At 50.8% G+C, this 16,315-nt stretch overlaps 1 protein-coding gene across 1 annotated transcript; it reads left to right on the top strand.

Annotated features, from left to right (window-relative positions):
* The first annotated feature begins 265 nt into the window (after window positions 1-265).
* Nkx3-2 (NK3 homeobox 2) lies at window positions 266-4,053 on the top strand. The gene is made up of 2 exons (XM_015481790.2): window positions 266-911; window positions 2,379-4,053. The coding sequence occupies exons 1-2, from the start codon at window positions 446-448 to the stop codon at window positions 2,912-2,914; spliced, it is 1,002 nt and encodes a 333-aa protein (XP_015337276.1). The 5' UTR covers window positions 266-445; the 3' UTR covers window positions 2,915-4,053.
* The last annotated feature ends 12,262 nt before the right edge of the window (window positions 4,054-16,315 follow it).

Below are 16,315 nucleotides of genomic sequence, written 5' to 3'. Positions count from 1 at the left end.
AGCGCGATCCTGCAGCCGGGGAAGAGACAGAGGCGCTAAGGAAAAGTGACTTGGGCCGTGCGCCCCGGCGGAACTAGGGACTGAAGCTGCGGAGGGGCCCCCACCAATTCTCCCCAACTTCCTCGGAGGGGGCAAACCCTGGCCCGCCCCTAAGGGCGATAGGCAATGAGATAATCCAGCTGAGCGGGGAAAGGAGAGAGTCTGGCGCTGGATTCAGGGGGCGGGGGTCTCCAGGAGGGGTGGGCCTGCGGAGGTGGGGCGAGGGTCGGAGCAGATCCTGGATAGAGGGGGGCGGGGGCTGCAGAGCTGCGCAGTAGTGGGCTGCGAGGGCCTGGCGCGCCCGGCTCACTCGCTCTCGGGTTGCTGGCGTCCTCTGTCTGGCTCGGAGCTGCCCCGCGCCCCAGCTGCCCGCCCGGCCGGCCGCCCGCTCCGGCCAGCGGCGCAGATGGCTGTGCGCGGCGCCAACACCTTGACGCCCTTTTCCATCCAGGCGATCCTCAACAAGAAAGAGGAGCGCGGCGGGGTGGCAGTGCCAGAGGGGCGCTCGGCGCCTGGGAGCACCGCGGTGGCGGTGGCCGCAGCGCCCGCTGTCTGTTGCTGGCGGCTCTTTGGGGAGACGGACGCGGGTTCGCTGGGGGGCGCCGAGGACTCACTGCTAGCGTCTCCTGCCCGGGCCAGAACAGCTGCGGGGCAGACTGCGGAGACCCCGGGAGGCTGGGACTCGGACTCTGCTCTCAGCGAGGACAACGAGAACCAGCGGCGCTGCGCGGACGTGCCGGCAGCCAGCGGGGCCGGCGTGGCCGGGGGGACCCTGGGCCTCGACCAGCCGGTCTGCGAGTTGCACGCCGCCAAAGACCTGGAGGAGGAAGCCGCGGGCCGGAGCGACAGCGAGATGTCAGCCAGCGTTTCAGGTCTGCTGGCTTTGGGGAAAGGGGGCTGAACAAGGAGGTCACCATGGGGAGTAGGGTGGGCCTGCTGCGGCAAACTGAGCCTGGGGGCTCAGCTTCTGGCCAGGTCCCAAGGTTCTGCACATTGGCGAGGACTTCCCTGACCCTCTGGGAACTGGAACCCCCAGAGGTTGAGGAACTCCTCAAAGCCCTGCTTCCTCGAGGCAGTGTGCCCTGGGCCGGGTTGGAAGTGAACAGTTGCATTCTGCGCTGGGAGAGTTCGGCGGAGTTCATAGTCAGTGCCTTAGCTGTGTCTGTCCACAAATCCTCAAAGTCAGCAAAAGGGGACCAGAAACCTCAGGTAGACAGTGATCTGGCGGTGGCCCAATACCCTAACGTCTGGATATCCCATGACTCAACCTATACCTAATACGAATAAGTTGTGAAGGACACCTCCAAGTGGGCCAGAGCCCAGGACGTAAAGAAAGAGGGGCTTTGGGGGAAAAAGACTAGTTTAGTTTTTCAGCCCTAGGGATGGGAGAGCAGGAGCTGGGAGCAAACTCAGTAGCCACCTGAAGGAAGAGGGTGAATTTGAGGTCAGAACTAAGGCACCCAGGAGAGGAGACTCCTCAGCCAGAAGCTGAAACATTTCTTGGTGTGAAGTTGACCCCAGTGCAAGCTACTGTAGGCCTAGCCTGGCTCAAAACAGGCAAGCACAGTAGACCACTGTACTGGGGTGCTCCAGGGAGAAGAAACTTAGGACCGGAGCCAGGGAAAGACACCTCGCTGCACCACTCAATCCCTCTTCTCATTTTCTCGGGAAGAGAGTCGGAAAACCCACCTAAGTCTTGGCGCTGCAATCCAAAGCAGTCAGGGAAGAACAGTCCACTTACCTCTGGTTCCAAGATCTGTTCCCCCGACATTCCCTTTACGTGTAGCCAATGCGTGTGTGCTGTGACAACACACATTTGTGAGTGTGAGTGTGGGGAGGCGGTGAGCCCGAGGAGGAACACAGAAACGCAGCATAGACCTCCAAGTCTCGATGCTGAGAGCCAGCCGAGGGCTTGCAGGGATGCTCAGGCCCAACGTCCCACGTTACTAAGGGGACACGTTACTAAGGGGAACCTGGAGCTCAGAGTGCACGGGAAACCCAGAGCTGGCACAGTTGCTGATTCCTTTACCCTCACCAGAAGAGGCCTAGATGCGAGAAGCGGATGGGATAGGCTTCTGAGACATGGGTCCGGAGCCCATGGATTCCGGAACTTCACCTCCGTTTTGGTGGGATCAAAGTGTATTTCCGGCCCCAACTAGTCTGGTTGGCCCCTGCAGTTGAAACCCAGACTCACTCTGCCACTCTGTCATTCTCTTGTTTATTTTTTTTTTTTTACTAGTGCATAATAGAATAGTGTGGTTCATAGTGGCATATTCGTACACGCACATAATCTCATCAATGTGACGGCCTCTTGCTTTTGTTTCCTTCGGGGTCTGCAGGCGACCGCAGCCCAAGAGCAGAGGATGACGGTGTTGGCCCCGGAGGTGCCCGCTTGCCAGGGCTGTGCAGCGGGGCGGGCGGCGGAGGCAGCGGCGGGCCGGCGGGCGGCGCGGAGGAGGAGGAAGAGCCCGCGGCGCCCAAACCCCGAAAGAAGCGCTCCCGGGCCGCTTTCTCCCACGCGCAAGTCTTCGAGCTGGAACGTCGTTTTAACCACCAGCGCTACCTGTCCGGGCCCGAACGCGCTGACCTGGCAGCGTCACTGAAGCTCACTGAGACTCAGGTGAAGATTTGGTTCCAGAACCGTCGCTACAAGACCAAGCGCCGGCAGATGGCCGCCGACCTGCTGGCCTCGGCGCCCGCAGCCAAGAAGGTGGCAGTAAAGGTGCTGGTGCGTGACGACCAGAGACAGTATTTGCCGGGCGAGGTGCTGAGGCCACCTTCGCTTCTGCCACTTCAGCCCTCCTACTATTACCCTTACTACTGCCTCCCGGGCTGGGCGCTCTCCACGTGCGCCGCCGCTGCAGGCACCCAGTGAGCCGCCTGGAATCGCCCAGTGATTCCTGCGCCCTAGCGCGGACCTCCGCCGACAGCTGTGCAGGTTGTACTCTGTGCAGGGGCGCTCAGCCCAAGGGGCAAGTGCCGGATCAAGTCCAGCTCTGGCTCCGCCAGTCAACACGTGTGACCTGAACTAAGTCAGCCCAGAGGGGGCGCCTTTTTTTCTAATTTGAACAGAGTCACCCCATGGCCTAGGAGCCCTGCTTGTCCCTCACCTGCCTGTAAGCCCCGGGACACTATTTATTACCACGACTGTGGATTTGGATTCGGATTTGGATTGTGTTCGCCTGGGGATGGTGTTTCCCCGGAGCAGAGAGGACTCGTGGAGACCACATAGCCTGAATCCCCGGAAATTCAGGCCTGCCGAGAGCTTCGTGCGCTAGGCCACACTAGTTCATGGTATCCATGCTACCGATCTATGTGTATCTACATATCTCTTATTTTTGAAAATTGCATTTGTGACAAAGGAGTGCGGAAGCCTGGCTGCCCCAGGCCAGGGGGTGATTTGAACTGTGAAGGGTTTGGTTTGGGGGGCCTCCGCCCATCCCTCCAGAGCACGGACAGGGGTGCCCTATAGGGTGCTGAATGTAAGAAAAGGAACTTCTAAGCGTGGGGCAGGTCAGGAAGCCCCCACACTTCCCTTTCCCAAGGAAGTTCAGGGCCGCGCCCAAATGGGGAGTGCGTGGGAGCCCCCAATGAGAGGAGAGCACACCCAGAGCTGCCTTTCGCAGAAACTTGCCTTTATTTCTTTTTATTTTTCAAAGGAGGTTAAGACTTGTAGCACTTTTCAGTTGTTTGTAATCAAATAACGGTTATTTTTGTATTCAATGTGAATATCCCCGGCCAGCCTTCCCACGGCATCCTCCGCAGTCCAGCCGCCTGGCCCTTGGTTTCTACCAGACCCCCTCGGGATTTCTGCTCTCTGGCTCGGGACTCCCCTTTTCATTCCTCACCTCTTCCTAAGACAGGTGATCCTACCTGTCTGGTCAACCTCGCCGCTTTTCGCCTCCTTAAGGGCACTGTGCACTCAACTAGAGTATTATCTTTAAAAAGATTTGTGAAGTTTGGAAACTATTCGCTGTATTTTTTTTTTATTTATAAACTTTTAGTTTAACTTGCCCTCCGCTGTGTTTTCTCTGAAACTCTCCGTGCGGCTTTGGCTTTGGGGGAACCAACAATGCGGGTTGGAAGTGGCTGGAGCTCACGTTCCCAGACTCTTTTTCCTTTTGGACTGGGGACGTCTTGCCTCCCCAGGAGCGGCCCCCATCGTGCAGGAAGGGCTTGAACCCATACAGCTCAGGGAATCGCCACTTTGGGGGGTTGTAGGAGTCACGGGTGAATCCCACTGAATCCCCTAGCCAATTCTAGGAATCCTTGTTTTCTCCAGGGCATAGTTGAACCCACAGCCAATTTCCATGCCCTTCTCTAATCTGGGGACATTTTTCGAGTCCTCCGCTATCCTGTTTGCTTTCGATTTTCGGAGCATTTCTCTTTAGTGATCCAGTTTTTATTTCATTCCCAAAACGGGCTAGTAAACACTCCAGCTTGAAATTCTGAACCAATTCTCCAGGGAAGGAGCACCTTGGGCATTTTTTTTCTGCTGGGAGCAAATAGTGCTCTATGGTGTTTCAAAGCGCTTCTGCCCCTTCAATGACATGTCGTCGTTTTTCCCTGTACCGAAATCCATTGGGGGAGCAGAAGATGGGCTGGGCGAGGTTTATTTATTACTCCACGTTACAGATGGACAGGCCCCTCTGGCGTTCCAGACTCCCCAATACCCAATTCACCACAGCAAAATGCTTGTCTCAGCTCCGCCCTCCCGCAAGGTCCGGGGCGAGCGAGGAAGAGTTAATGCCACATTGCAGGCGCCCAGGCCTCGATTCGGTGCTCCAGAGCCCGGAAACACGGAAATCCAGGCCTCGGCTTCTTTCAACTTCACCTGGAGGGAAAAGGCTGATTTGCGCCATTCCCTAGCCACAATCTTCCCCAGCCTCCCGGCCTCCCTGCCTATTGGGAAGGCCGCAGCAAAGAGTCCCTCAACCCTTCGTACCAGCGGAGGAGGAGCGTGGCGACCAGTGCTTTACCAAAAGATTTCCCCTTCCGGGAACAGCGAAAAGTGAAAGGCAAAGGGCCTCAGAAAATGCATACCCCGCCCTCTCCCTTGCAAGCCCAAAGACCTTCCAGATGGTTCCTGCAATCATTTTCTTTTTGAAATATTTTAAAATTACACTTTGATTTTATAATTAATCATAAATGCATTTTCCTTGTAGAAAGTTGGAACGTTTCCGATAACGTTACAATCTCCTCCTTTTCTTTCCCTAGAGAGCTCCGTTTAATGTGGGTTTTTAGGAAGGGGAGATTGATTTTCTCTTTTTTCTCGCTCTCTCTGAAAATGGCAGTAGTTTGTTGCTGCGTGCCAAGAGGGAAATTTTGTAGGTGAAACAATCGGGAAGTTTCAAAGAGAAAAAGGAACGAAGTTCCAGGGTCGCACCCCCACCCCCCAGCTCCCTCGTCCCGCACACCAGCCTTCCCTTCCCATCCCAACCCGGTGGGGCGGCGCCCCTTCTCTCCCTCTCCCACTCCAGCAATCCCTGCCTGGGCCGGCCCTATTGGGCTAACTGGAGCAGCCGGCTGAAAGACTCAAGAGAATTCAGTTTGATCAGGATTGTAGCAATTTCCCTTCCAGTTGCCCCGGCACTGCTCTGAGGTCGGGAGTCCGAAGCAACCTCTGAATCTTGCTAGATCTAGGAAGATTTCCTACCTCATTTCCAGACCCAAGACCGATGTCTTTACCCGCGTCTTAGGCTTCAGATGCGATTTCTGTTGGAAATTACGGCATTACTGGCATTACTTTATTTCTTTTTCCCACCCTTTCCTACCCACTCCCCTTTTTAGTTGGAAAACAGCCCTGCTCCTGACACCCTGCTGACTGCTCCAGGGGCTCTTCACTACTCTCTGACGTGCTGCTCCAAGCCCTCTTTTCCTCCTGGAGGCCTGTCTCAGAGCAATCAGAGTTGCAACTTGAGCCTGAGTTCTTCCTCTTCTTCATCCTTCTGTCCATTTGTCTTTTAGTGAGCATTAGAGTTGGCCTTGGGGGATCTTCAGGACTCACCTGCCCACTTTACAGATAGATAAACCAAGGCAAGGGGAATAGCTGGGAAAGGAGACAGAATTCACTATGACTGGGGCTGAAAGGAGTCCCAAGGATCAAGGTTGACTCACAGATCTCACTCTGGCAGCAAGTTTGGTATCAATAGCTGTCAAATGTCACTGGTGTGTGGGGGGGTGGGGAGAGAAAGGAAGGCACTTGGGTCTGCTGGCCTCATTTATCTCAAACTTTGTCCCATTCCAAGAGCTTAGGTTTCTGTGCCTCTCTATAGAATGTTTGGTTATACAGGGATATTGCAGAGTTGAGGTTGGATTCTATTTTCAAAAACAAATGGCTTACTGGCTGTAGTGAATCTCTGCATCCTTGCATGACCTCCACACTGAGAAAGGGGAGAGGGTGATGGCTAATCTAATGTCATTGGAGAAAGTGGGAAATGGTCTCCAACACTATGTCCTGACACCTCCAAGCAGTGACTCAGTAGTGTCCGGTGACCTGAACCTAAAGAGACTGGGTTGGCTAGAGGAGTGGCCTGTTGGAGTTTTTGAGGAGTGAAGGATGAAGTATTGGTCCTAGTTCCCAGTGGTCCCCTCCTGTCAGAGGGAGGGGGCCTCTGGAGCAAAGCCTGGCAATGACAGGCCAATACTGCAGAGAAATAGAACCTCATCCCACACCGGCAGACCTCCCTCCAGGAAAGGGTCCTGTGACTCTAATTTCCTGACCAGCCACCAGACCTCTCTACCGACAGCTGAACATCCACTCTTCTCTACCCAAGTTTCTGTTGATGTTATGTATGGAGGAAAATGTAGAATCTGTCCTCCACCTGCAAAGTCCACAGAATTCAGCCCACTTACAGAAAGCCTCCTGCTTTGCTCAAGGGAAAGCCATCACCAACAGAGCATAAGCTATAGGAAGAATCAGATATTTCCCAGAAACCTGGAAAGTAGTGGAGGAGGCCCTAGGCTCCAAAAGACAATCAGGGGGCATGGGGCAGCACTCTTTAGGGGGAAGCAAAATAGACTGGTGCTGGAGCCCAGCCTGCTGCCAAAGGAGCTCTGAGGCTTCAACCTTGTAGTCTACCAATCTCACTCTGCCAAATATTTTAATTGGAAATGGCACAGAGCTATGCAGAAACTGCGAGAGGCAGCAAATGCTTGAAAGCGCTTTGTAAGTCAGAAAGAGCTGCTGTAGCATGGGTGTTTGCACGCACTCAGGGAGGGCACTCTGCTGCTGCAGAAGCCACTTCGATGAAGAAAACAGCAGAGCTTCTAATCCAAGGAAATCACAAGGAATAAAGGAATAACCTAACAATGTTTAGAAGAATGACAATAACAGCAAAAATAAACAAACAAAACAACAACAACTCCATTCATTTGTCTTTATACATGAAGATGTGCCTCCAAATTGTATCCTGTTCTGGTTCACTGAAGCTGCCTGTAGCCTAGTGAACCTGCCCTCCATTCACAGAAGAGAAAATTGAGGCTCAAAGAGGCAATGTGATTTTTCTACCATCATAGGTCACTAAGAGGTGGAGTCAAGGTCATTCAAAGCCCTTATTATAGGATTCAAATCATGCTTTAGGATTCATGGTAGTCGAATAGATGAATAGATTGTTCTTTAGCACTGGCATTCCCCAGGTTTGGCTCTAGAGGTTGGATCACAGAAGTGTGGATGCACTTTGAAAACCATTAAGTACTGTAGGACTGACTGGTAGGACCTTTTTTATTGTTGACATTTACTACTACTACTACTATTACTACTAGGAACTCTGTGCAATGCTGAATTGCTGATCTGAATTCCTACATACTTCCAGGGGCGGGAGTCTAAGTGCACTGTGGTCTGCTGAACTTAGGATCTGTCAGAGGTTTTGGTCTCCTGATATAAATGTTTTAAAAATGGAAAAAATCCCAAGGCAGGATTGCAAAAGAAAAATTGTTTTATTGTAAGCGGTTACATCATCTAATAATAAGTTGTTTTTTTTTTTCTTATAGTGGCACATAGGAATTATTCAAATAAATTGCCTTGGTAAAATCATTAAAGCATTTATAAGAAAAGACTGCAAGCAGGGGTGGTCGGTCCTGTGTAGGGTACAAGTTTAAGTTGAATAACTTTTTATAAATTTGTTGAGTGTATGTGTGAGGCTAGCTACACTTCCTGTGAAGGAAACGGGAAAAGTCTATATTAAGGGCAACTGGCTAGTGTGAGAACTGGGAAATAGACCTGCGGGCCCGCACCTAGCCCCTCGTCCAGAGGAAGACTTTTTGCTTTGAGGCCATCAGGGAAAGGGGGCAGCGGGGACTTTGGACTCGCACAGCTGGAATCTGTGGTCCTCACGAATAGCACCTCTTCGTTCTGTCTGAATGTGAGTTCAGAGGGAAAGCAAGTGAGTTGCGGGGGCGTCACCTGACACCGAGGGCATCACCTTCCTTGGAATCTCTGGTAAGCTACATGCCGAACTTAAAACGTTTCCTCCAAGCTTGAGTGGGTGTGCATAGTCAGCTCTTTGGTTCTCCACGCTCCTTCGCACAAGCACCCTGTTCTCCCCTTCCTGTCCCAACTGGTAGTCCCCGAGTGGGGCGCAGCCCAGCGGTTTGTGCGCCTCCAGGGACAACAGCGTGATGATCTCTGCATAAGACCTTAGGGGCTCCTGTGAGCGCCTGCTTCTTCCCGTACTTTCTGTAATTGCATATTTATTTTTTTTAAGAGAGAGAATTTTTTTAATATTTATTTTTTTTAGTTTTTGGCGGACACAACATCTTTGTTTGTATGTGGTGCTGAGGATCGAACCTGGGCCGCACGCATGCCAGGCGAGCATGCTACCGCTTGAGCCACATCCCCAGCCCTGTAATTGCATCTTTAAACCCGCAGAAATGAAGATCTAGTGCAAGGTTCTGTGCGGGGCTTCTAGATGAGTTCTTCTGGTTCCAATCCTGTCACCCACCAGTAAGGCCTCAGCTCTCTCTCTCTAGGAGTTGGACGTGTGTCCTGATGTCAGGTGGACGATGCTTGAGATAAGAACTATTAGGCGTCCTGCACACGCGAGAGTGGGAAGCGGGTGGAGTCGCAATGGCTCCATTGGTCCATACAGTAAGGCTTCCTGAGGTCTGGACTCCACAGGCCTGGGGCTGAGTTGCAGAATCTTAAAGTTTTTTTTAAGTTGAAAGGCCCTTAAGTAACTGGAATCCACAATCAGCTCTGGCTGGAAAGAAGGTAAAAGGACAACGCCTTTCTACTTTAAATAATGAATCATTCCCTTCCAGAGCAATTTTGGTTTTCGTTTGGGAAGGAGGTTTTGTTTTGTTTTAGGGATTTGAGGTGTTCTGAGTTGCTGCCCTGCAGGCCTCCGCTGGAATGTCATTATCTGGACCTCCTCTGCTTTGCCTTTCATGGCCTGAGTGGTCAGCTATTTTGGAAAAGTCCAGCTTTTCCTTTTCCCCACCCACTGCGCTCGAGAGGGAGGAGACTTGAAGCTATTCCACCTCTGGACCGCGTTGGACTATGGAGAGTACCTTGTCCTTGGATGGAAAATGCGTTAAGCGGGGGAGAATGTCACAAGTGCTTTTGCATTCTCGGCCAGCCAGAAAGCGAGGGTGGGCGGCTCCCTGTAAAACGACAGCCAGTAAAGCTGCTCATTTTAATGAGCTTATTAACATTTTTGAATGCCTTCCCTTGTGCGCGCCGAGGCCTCCCTGGGAGGCTCGGCGAGCTGTGCCGCTGGAATTTTTGCGCATCCACACCCACAAACGTGAGCGCGCGGGTGCCAGGCTCTCAGTACAGCGGGGCTTCGTCTCGTGGGAACCGCTGGGGTCGGGTCGTTCACAGCGCCGACTCCGGACTTCCCCGTCCCGCATCCATCCAGCCTCGCTCTGTGTGGACCGCAGGTTAGAAGTCCGCGCGGATTCAAAGGTGGCCGAGGAGCTTGGGTGGTACCAAATTGTCCTCCTAGCTTTGAGGAATCTGTGGGCCCACTCTAACTTTATGCTTGTTTTTTTTTTTTTTTTCCTTTTCTTTTTTTGGAAAGGCTTCAAAGGAATCAGTCCTCTTGAGGATGCGAAAACCAAATAGTAAAACCTCCACTCCAGCTTGTGTCCCACAAATTTCTAACAGTGTCAGGAGGCAGCCAGGAACACCTGCCATTTGGGCGACTGACCTGTGGGGAGGGGGCCGGGAAGCTTCCCTGTCTTCCCTTCCCCCATCCAGGGAGTCGAACCAGGTACCTTTGGACCCCTGGCCCGTGGGAAAGGAAGATAAAGACACAGCATACAAAGATAGTGAGAAAGAAAAGAGAGCCTGCTGGGACATGGGTTGAAGAGAAGACTGCCTGTTTAAGTTCAAGTTCTTCGCGGTTTTCTCAGATCTTCCCTGGGTCCCCCCATACACCAAGTTTGAATTCAAATTTCCTTCTGAGTAGGTCCACAATTCCGGCTCTTACCACTTGGGCGTAGAGATAAAATGATCTGTGAGTGGCTGTGCGGCCGACCTCTGGGAAGACCAGACTGGGAGGGCCTTTTGAGGTGGCTCTAGCGTCTACAGTGGGGCCTGAGGCTCATTGGCTTCAAAGAGGTACTGAAAAGACTCATGAATGAGAACCAGGATCCTCCAGATTTCCCCATGTCTGTCCTCGAAAAAACCAAAGCAAGCAAACAAAAACCAATTCTTCCCACCTCAGACTCCCAGTGCCTGGGAGGCTGGCAAAGGGGGTTGCAGGGCCAGGAGGACTCTGCAAAGCCAGGCCCAACCCTCCTTCTTGTTCCTTCTGCCAGCTGGGCATGGGTTCTAGGGCAAAAACCTAGTGTGAGAGCTGGGCTTGCCTTAGGGTCAAGTGCTCCAGCCTCAGCAATTAGGACTCTTTCTGTGTCTAGTCATCAGGCTTCACCCCAGCAAACTGGACTGAACATTCCATCCTCTATCTCATACCTGGACGTATCGAAATGCACATTAACTTTCCCAAACTAGCTAAGGGCTGGAAAATCCAGGGCCCTGAAAAAAACCAAAAACCAAACCAAAACAAAAACAAACCTATTCATTTCCCTCTCATAGAGAAGAATAGTCCAATTTTGAAATTAGACAGATGCTCCAGTGTGGTGTGAGCCAGCTAGCCAACAGAGTTCAGAGACTGGGCAGAGGAGAATAAAGACACCTTGAGAGAGGTAGCAGTAGTCAACCAGATGGTGGGAAGTACCCTTAGGGAGCATAGACTTCGGAGGGTCCTAGTAGAGTACCTTTGTCCAGACACCTTTGTTTCAGATTCACATGGCTCATATCTAGTGCTGGGTTGGGGCTATGACCAAAAAAGACTTATTGGGAGCTGAGTGTGGTGGCACACACCTGTAATTCCAGTGATTTTGAGGCTGAAGCAGGAGTATCTCACATTCAAAGCCAACCTCAGTAATTAAGCAAGACCTTGTCTCTAAATAAAGTATTAAAAAGGCAGGGTTCCATCCCTGGAGGTCTCTTCCACCAAAAAAAAAAAAAAAAACTTATTGGGATAGCTGCTTTTCAGCAACTGCCCATGCTTTCTGGATTCCCAGTGTAGGGCCTGGAACATACTAAGGACTCAAATTTTTTTTTACATGGAAGATCTACATAGTAGATCTTTTTACATTTCAAGAACCAACTCCTCTACACTTCCTTTTAAGCTCCAGACAGGTGGGTCTGGTTCCCTTAGAGGTCACAGGAGCCAAGAAGCTGGTGACTTGGCTAGGAGCAATCCTTTGGAAAAACAATCCAGAGATTCTTGGCCCTCCAGAGGGAAGGCAGTGAGCTATTCATCCTGAAAATTCCCATGTGCACAACCACTGGCTTTGAAGCCAGGCTTTCAGGGAACCCCAGGGAGCACTACTCTCTTGGGAAAACAATTACCCCAAAGATGTGCTGTGAATGAATCACATGATCCTTGAGTAACTGGTGTTACTAGATAAGTATAGCCTAGTTGATAAGTTTGCAAAGCTAAATGAGGAATATGTGCCACTTTAAACAATTTATAGAGATGGTAAAGAATGGACAGGAAGCACTGAGCGATTGCAGCAACAACCAAAAAAAAAAAAAATCTAACCTCCTTTTGAAATCTTTTACAAAGCAACAAGTTTCTCACATCATTTGCATTTGCAGTTGTGGTTTAAAAACAACCTAGCACTCACGAGGCCCTGGGTTCTATGCCAGCACCAAAAAATCAAACAAAAAAGTGAGGGATATGTATATTTCATTAAGTGTAATTGCTCAATCCCCCACACCACAAAAACAAACAAACAAATAAAATTCAATAGGGGACTGAAGGTGTAGCTTAATGGAAGAGTGTTTACACAAGGCCCTGGGTTCCCATAGCCAGAACTCTCTCTCTCTCTCTCTCTCTCTCTCTCTCTCTCTCTCTCTCTCTCTCTGTGTGTGTGTGTGTGTAGAGATACTTATCTATATATACAGGCATATATATATATATATATATNTATACAGGCATATATATATATATATATATATATATATATATATGAAATACGTCGAAGGGGAACTTCCCTTTCCAATGCATTCTGTCTGTTCAAAAGAATTTGCAGAACTCCTTTAAAATTAGTTATTTCTTAAGATGTCTGTATTTACTGGATTTACAATAATTGTCCACACAAGGCTGCCTGTGGCTAGGCACTTCCTGGCCATGCTGGTCCTCTGGCTAGAGGAAAGCGGAGCCCCGCCTGCCAGGTTCAGTCCTGTGGAGCGCCCAGCCCCGCACGGCCGGGGAAAGAGCCTCAGAGCCTGCGGAAGCTGTCTGGAGTCTTCAGAAGCTGCGGGCCTAGGAGAATCTAAACTGTTAGCTCCTGGGGGAAGCATAAAACTAGAGATGCTTTTAAATGGGGGAGGTGGGAATCTTTGTTGTGGAATCGCTCTCCCCTCTCTCCTTCATCCTTTCCCACGCATTTGTGTATTTGTTCGGATATTCATTAATATCTCTTGGACACCTACTCTCTGCCAGGGTTTCACAGGAGAAAAGTCCCGCTGTGGTGGAGTTCACCGTCTAGCAGGAGACTAGGATATTAATGTGAAAAGAAAAATAAAGCATGTCTCAGATTAGTGCGGAGTATTATTTGGAGGAAGGTCACTGGAACGGCAACTATTTGTAAGAGCGCTTTCTGTGCGCTCTCGCTGGGGCCGCGTCACTGCCTCCCTGTCTGGCAAAGGATTCTTTCTTCTGGGCTCAACTTTTGTCCCACCGCGTCCCTTCACTTGGGTCCCTCTCTGAGCCTACTCTGTGTTTTGGAAAAGCAGGACGGTGGGGAGACCATGCCCCAGCTCGAGTGTGGGCCGCTTTTCTCCCCGCCTCCTTTTCTTAATAGCTCGGTGTCTCCGCCAGGCCAGAAGGAGGACTAGAAGTCGTTGGAAGGGTGGCAGCCCCGAAATCTCCTGCACCTTTAGAGGGGGCACCTGAATTCCAGATAACTAGCGATCTGAGATGTCAGAAACCCTCAGAAGTTTCCAGAAGGGACTGGGGGCAACTTCTCATTCTCAGCCAGCTGCACTTCTCCAAACCTGTGTTCCAATCATTGCACCTGAGCTTATCTAACGCTTCATTTTCTTCCCGCGCGGGGCAGTGAGTGCTTTTGGTGAATTAGTTGATTCATCTGTCCCAGCTGCTCAGATTTCTGTTTTCCCGCTTTGAGGATGGGCCCTATTGCTGCGGTATTTGTGGCCTTGTTGGGGTTCAAACCTAGATTATTTGGCTTCAAACAAGTGGGCACTGGCCACCGAGAATGCTGAGGAGGTGAGATCCTATTTATGGAAGAGAAAAATGAGGCATAAGAGCGAGTGAGTAAATGAGTCCCAACGCTATTAGGCAGAGGTGGTCACACTAGTTAGCTCATTTCTTTTTCACACAAAATCAGGAAGGCCACTAGGAAGGAGGAAAGATAGGAAAGGCTGAGTGGCCAAAACTTGCAAGTTGAAGTGGCTTTGAAGGCAGGACCAGCTTGATCAGGTCCGTGTCAGGCTGCCTAACCTCTGATTCTCATTTGTCCCATGCAACAAAGGAAATAAAAGGAGATGATGAAGGCAAAGTCTTTTGGGATTGATGCTTGGTGCAGAACAAACTCTGAAAAGGTTCTTAAGCACCCAAGGCTGAAAGGAAGAAGACTTTCTAGATTCCATCCTGTTGTCTTTTGGGAAAGAATCTTCCCCCAAACCCTATGCTGGGGAGGCATCAAGGGAAAATCAATTACCTTGAGTCTTCAGAGGGGACATGGGCAGTAGCCTGAAAAGGCAGGCTTCTTAATCCTGCTCTGTTTACTATGGACCGCCTTCTTGGTGACAGTGTAGCTACTGGTGACATCAAGGATCCTGGTAGGCTGGCAGCTGGGAGTAGGCTGAAAAAGGCAGGGTGGAGGACCCATTGCCCCTTTTCCTGCCAGGGTTGGTAGGGAGAAATGTGCATAGCCCAATGGGTCACATAGGTGGCTCTGAGATCACCCCTCTTATTCTGCACAGATTCTGGTCCTGTTATTCAGGACCTGATGGGATGTTTCAGTCATTCAACACTGGCCCCTAGCATACACACACACTCCTGCCTTCATCACCTTCATGCTCTCACCAGGGCCCCCAGCTTAGAGACAGGAGTTCTAGGAAGGGAAGGGAGTCTGGCAGATTCTCATGCCTCTGTGTGCTGGGCACAACTGATTTCACTGAATCCTCATGAGAACCCCCATGATGTGATTGGGATTATCCTTCTTTTACAGACCAGTGAACAAAGTTCAGGGGGGTCAAGTGACTTGGACAGGGTCACACAAGTTGGAAGTGGTGGCAGGGAACTGGCCAGGGGTCCTGTGCCACTTCAAAGCCTCTAGCTACTGGCTGCAATGCCTTGCCCCCTGTCCCACTCCTAGGGTGGGGACTTGAGTTGGGAGAGGAAGGGAGACTCCCACGGGGGTCAGGGAAGGGGTATTAATTCTCTGGGCAGTTTCCTACTAAGAAAACACCCGAACTGTAGCCTGCCTCCTCCCCAGGGTGGCTGCTGGGCCTCCTGAAGGCGAGGCCTGTATATTTGTAGTTTGATTCCGCCCGTCAAGGCTAATTTCTCCCTACAACTTAATGGACTCGGCTTGACGTGCATAATGATTCCTAATCACGAACATTATTTTTGCTAGCACCGAGACATGTTCCAGTTGTTGTGACAGATCGCATTTCAGCCATAATGACGGAAAATTACCATTTCTAATTCTCCGGTTTTTGACACCTAAATCCACAGACCATATGTGGCGGCGGGAACTCTGGGCCAGCGGTCTCCCCTCTGAGCTCAGTGTAGCTGTCCTGAAGCCCAGAGCTTCCACCCGCCAGTGGCTCCCAGAGGGTGGAGCCAGAGGGGCCTCCCATGGATTGACTTTGGGGCTTCTCAACCTCTGGCCCCTCCCACATAAAGGCCCCCTATCACCAAAAGCAGAAACCAGAGCTTGAAAAGGGTCCTAGAGACTGGTCCATCTTCAGGGATCCATTTCAGTGAGCACACAGGGGCAGAGGAGAATGCAACTTGCCCAAGATCTCATGACTAGTAAGTAATAGGCAGTAAATTTTACTCAGAATTATCCCTGGAGTTTCCAGTGATAAAACTCTTGTGTCCTTCAGCCCAGGGGAAAAGAGACCTAGTTTGTTCTTTTATTTGCAAGTCACAAAACCATCAGTGAGCAAAGATTTTTTTTTTTTTTTTTTTAAGCAACAATAATCTGAACGGTTTAAGGAGGAAACTGTGGGGCAGAGAGGTCAGGTAATTTGCCCAAGATCACAGCACTGATTAGGAAATAAGAGGCTCAGAACTCAAGCTCTTAAAGCTCTCTCTGAAGGATGTCTCACTTTCAGGGCTCATATCAGTCAGGTGTGAGAAAAACGTTCCACTGGGTGGAAAGCCAGAATCAAGAAATCCCCTGAAGTGTCTTGGCCACTTTGGGGGTGGGGGGGACGGGGACCCAGTGAACCTTATTGTCTGCCAACTTTATTAGGTTTGTCTTAGGTTGCCCCACCCTGCACCTACTTTAGGGTGGGGTCTAGACAAGGGGATGGGGACCAGGGATAGAGAAATACAGATACAGCCTGGCCCACCAGGAATTCATGGCGGGGACTTATTCTGTTCTCTGGGGTATTTGATTCTTAGCTAGTACAGAGATCCACCAGAGCAGGGGAGTATCCGCTCAAAATTTACTAATCCTGCCTTATGAATATGTCACAGAACCTCGGATTCCACCTCTGGAAAATAGGTATGAAATGCAAGTCTCTGAAAATGGCTAAGTGATCAATAGGCCACTTGTC

The sequence above is a fragment of the Marmota marmota genome, unplaced genomic scaffold (genome assembly GCF_001458135.2).
Source record: "Marmota marmota marmota unplaced genomic scaffold, marMar, whole genome shotgun sequence".
Classification (NCBI taxonomy): domain Eukaryota; kingdom Metazoa; phylum Chordata; class Mammalia; order Rodentia; family Sciuridae; genus Marmota; species Marmota marmota.
Note: the sequence above shows the minus strand (reverse complement) of the source record. Positions and strands in the feature narration are given on the sequence as shown.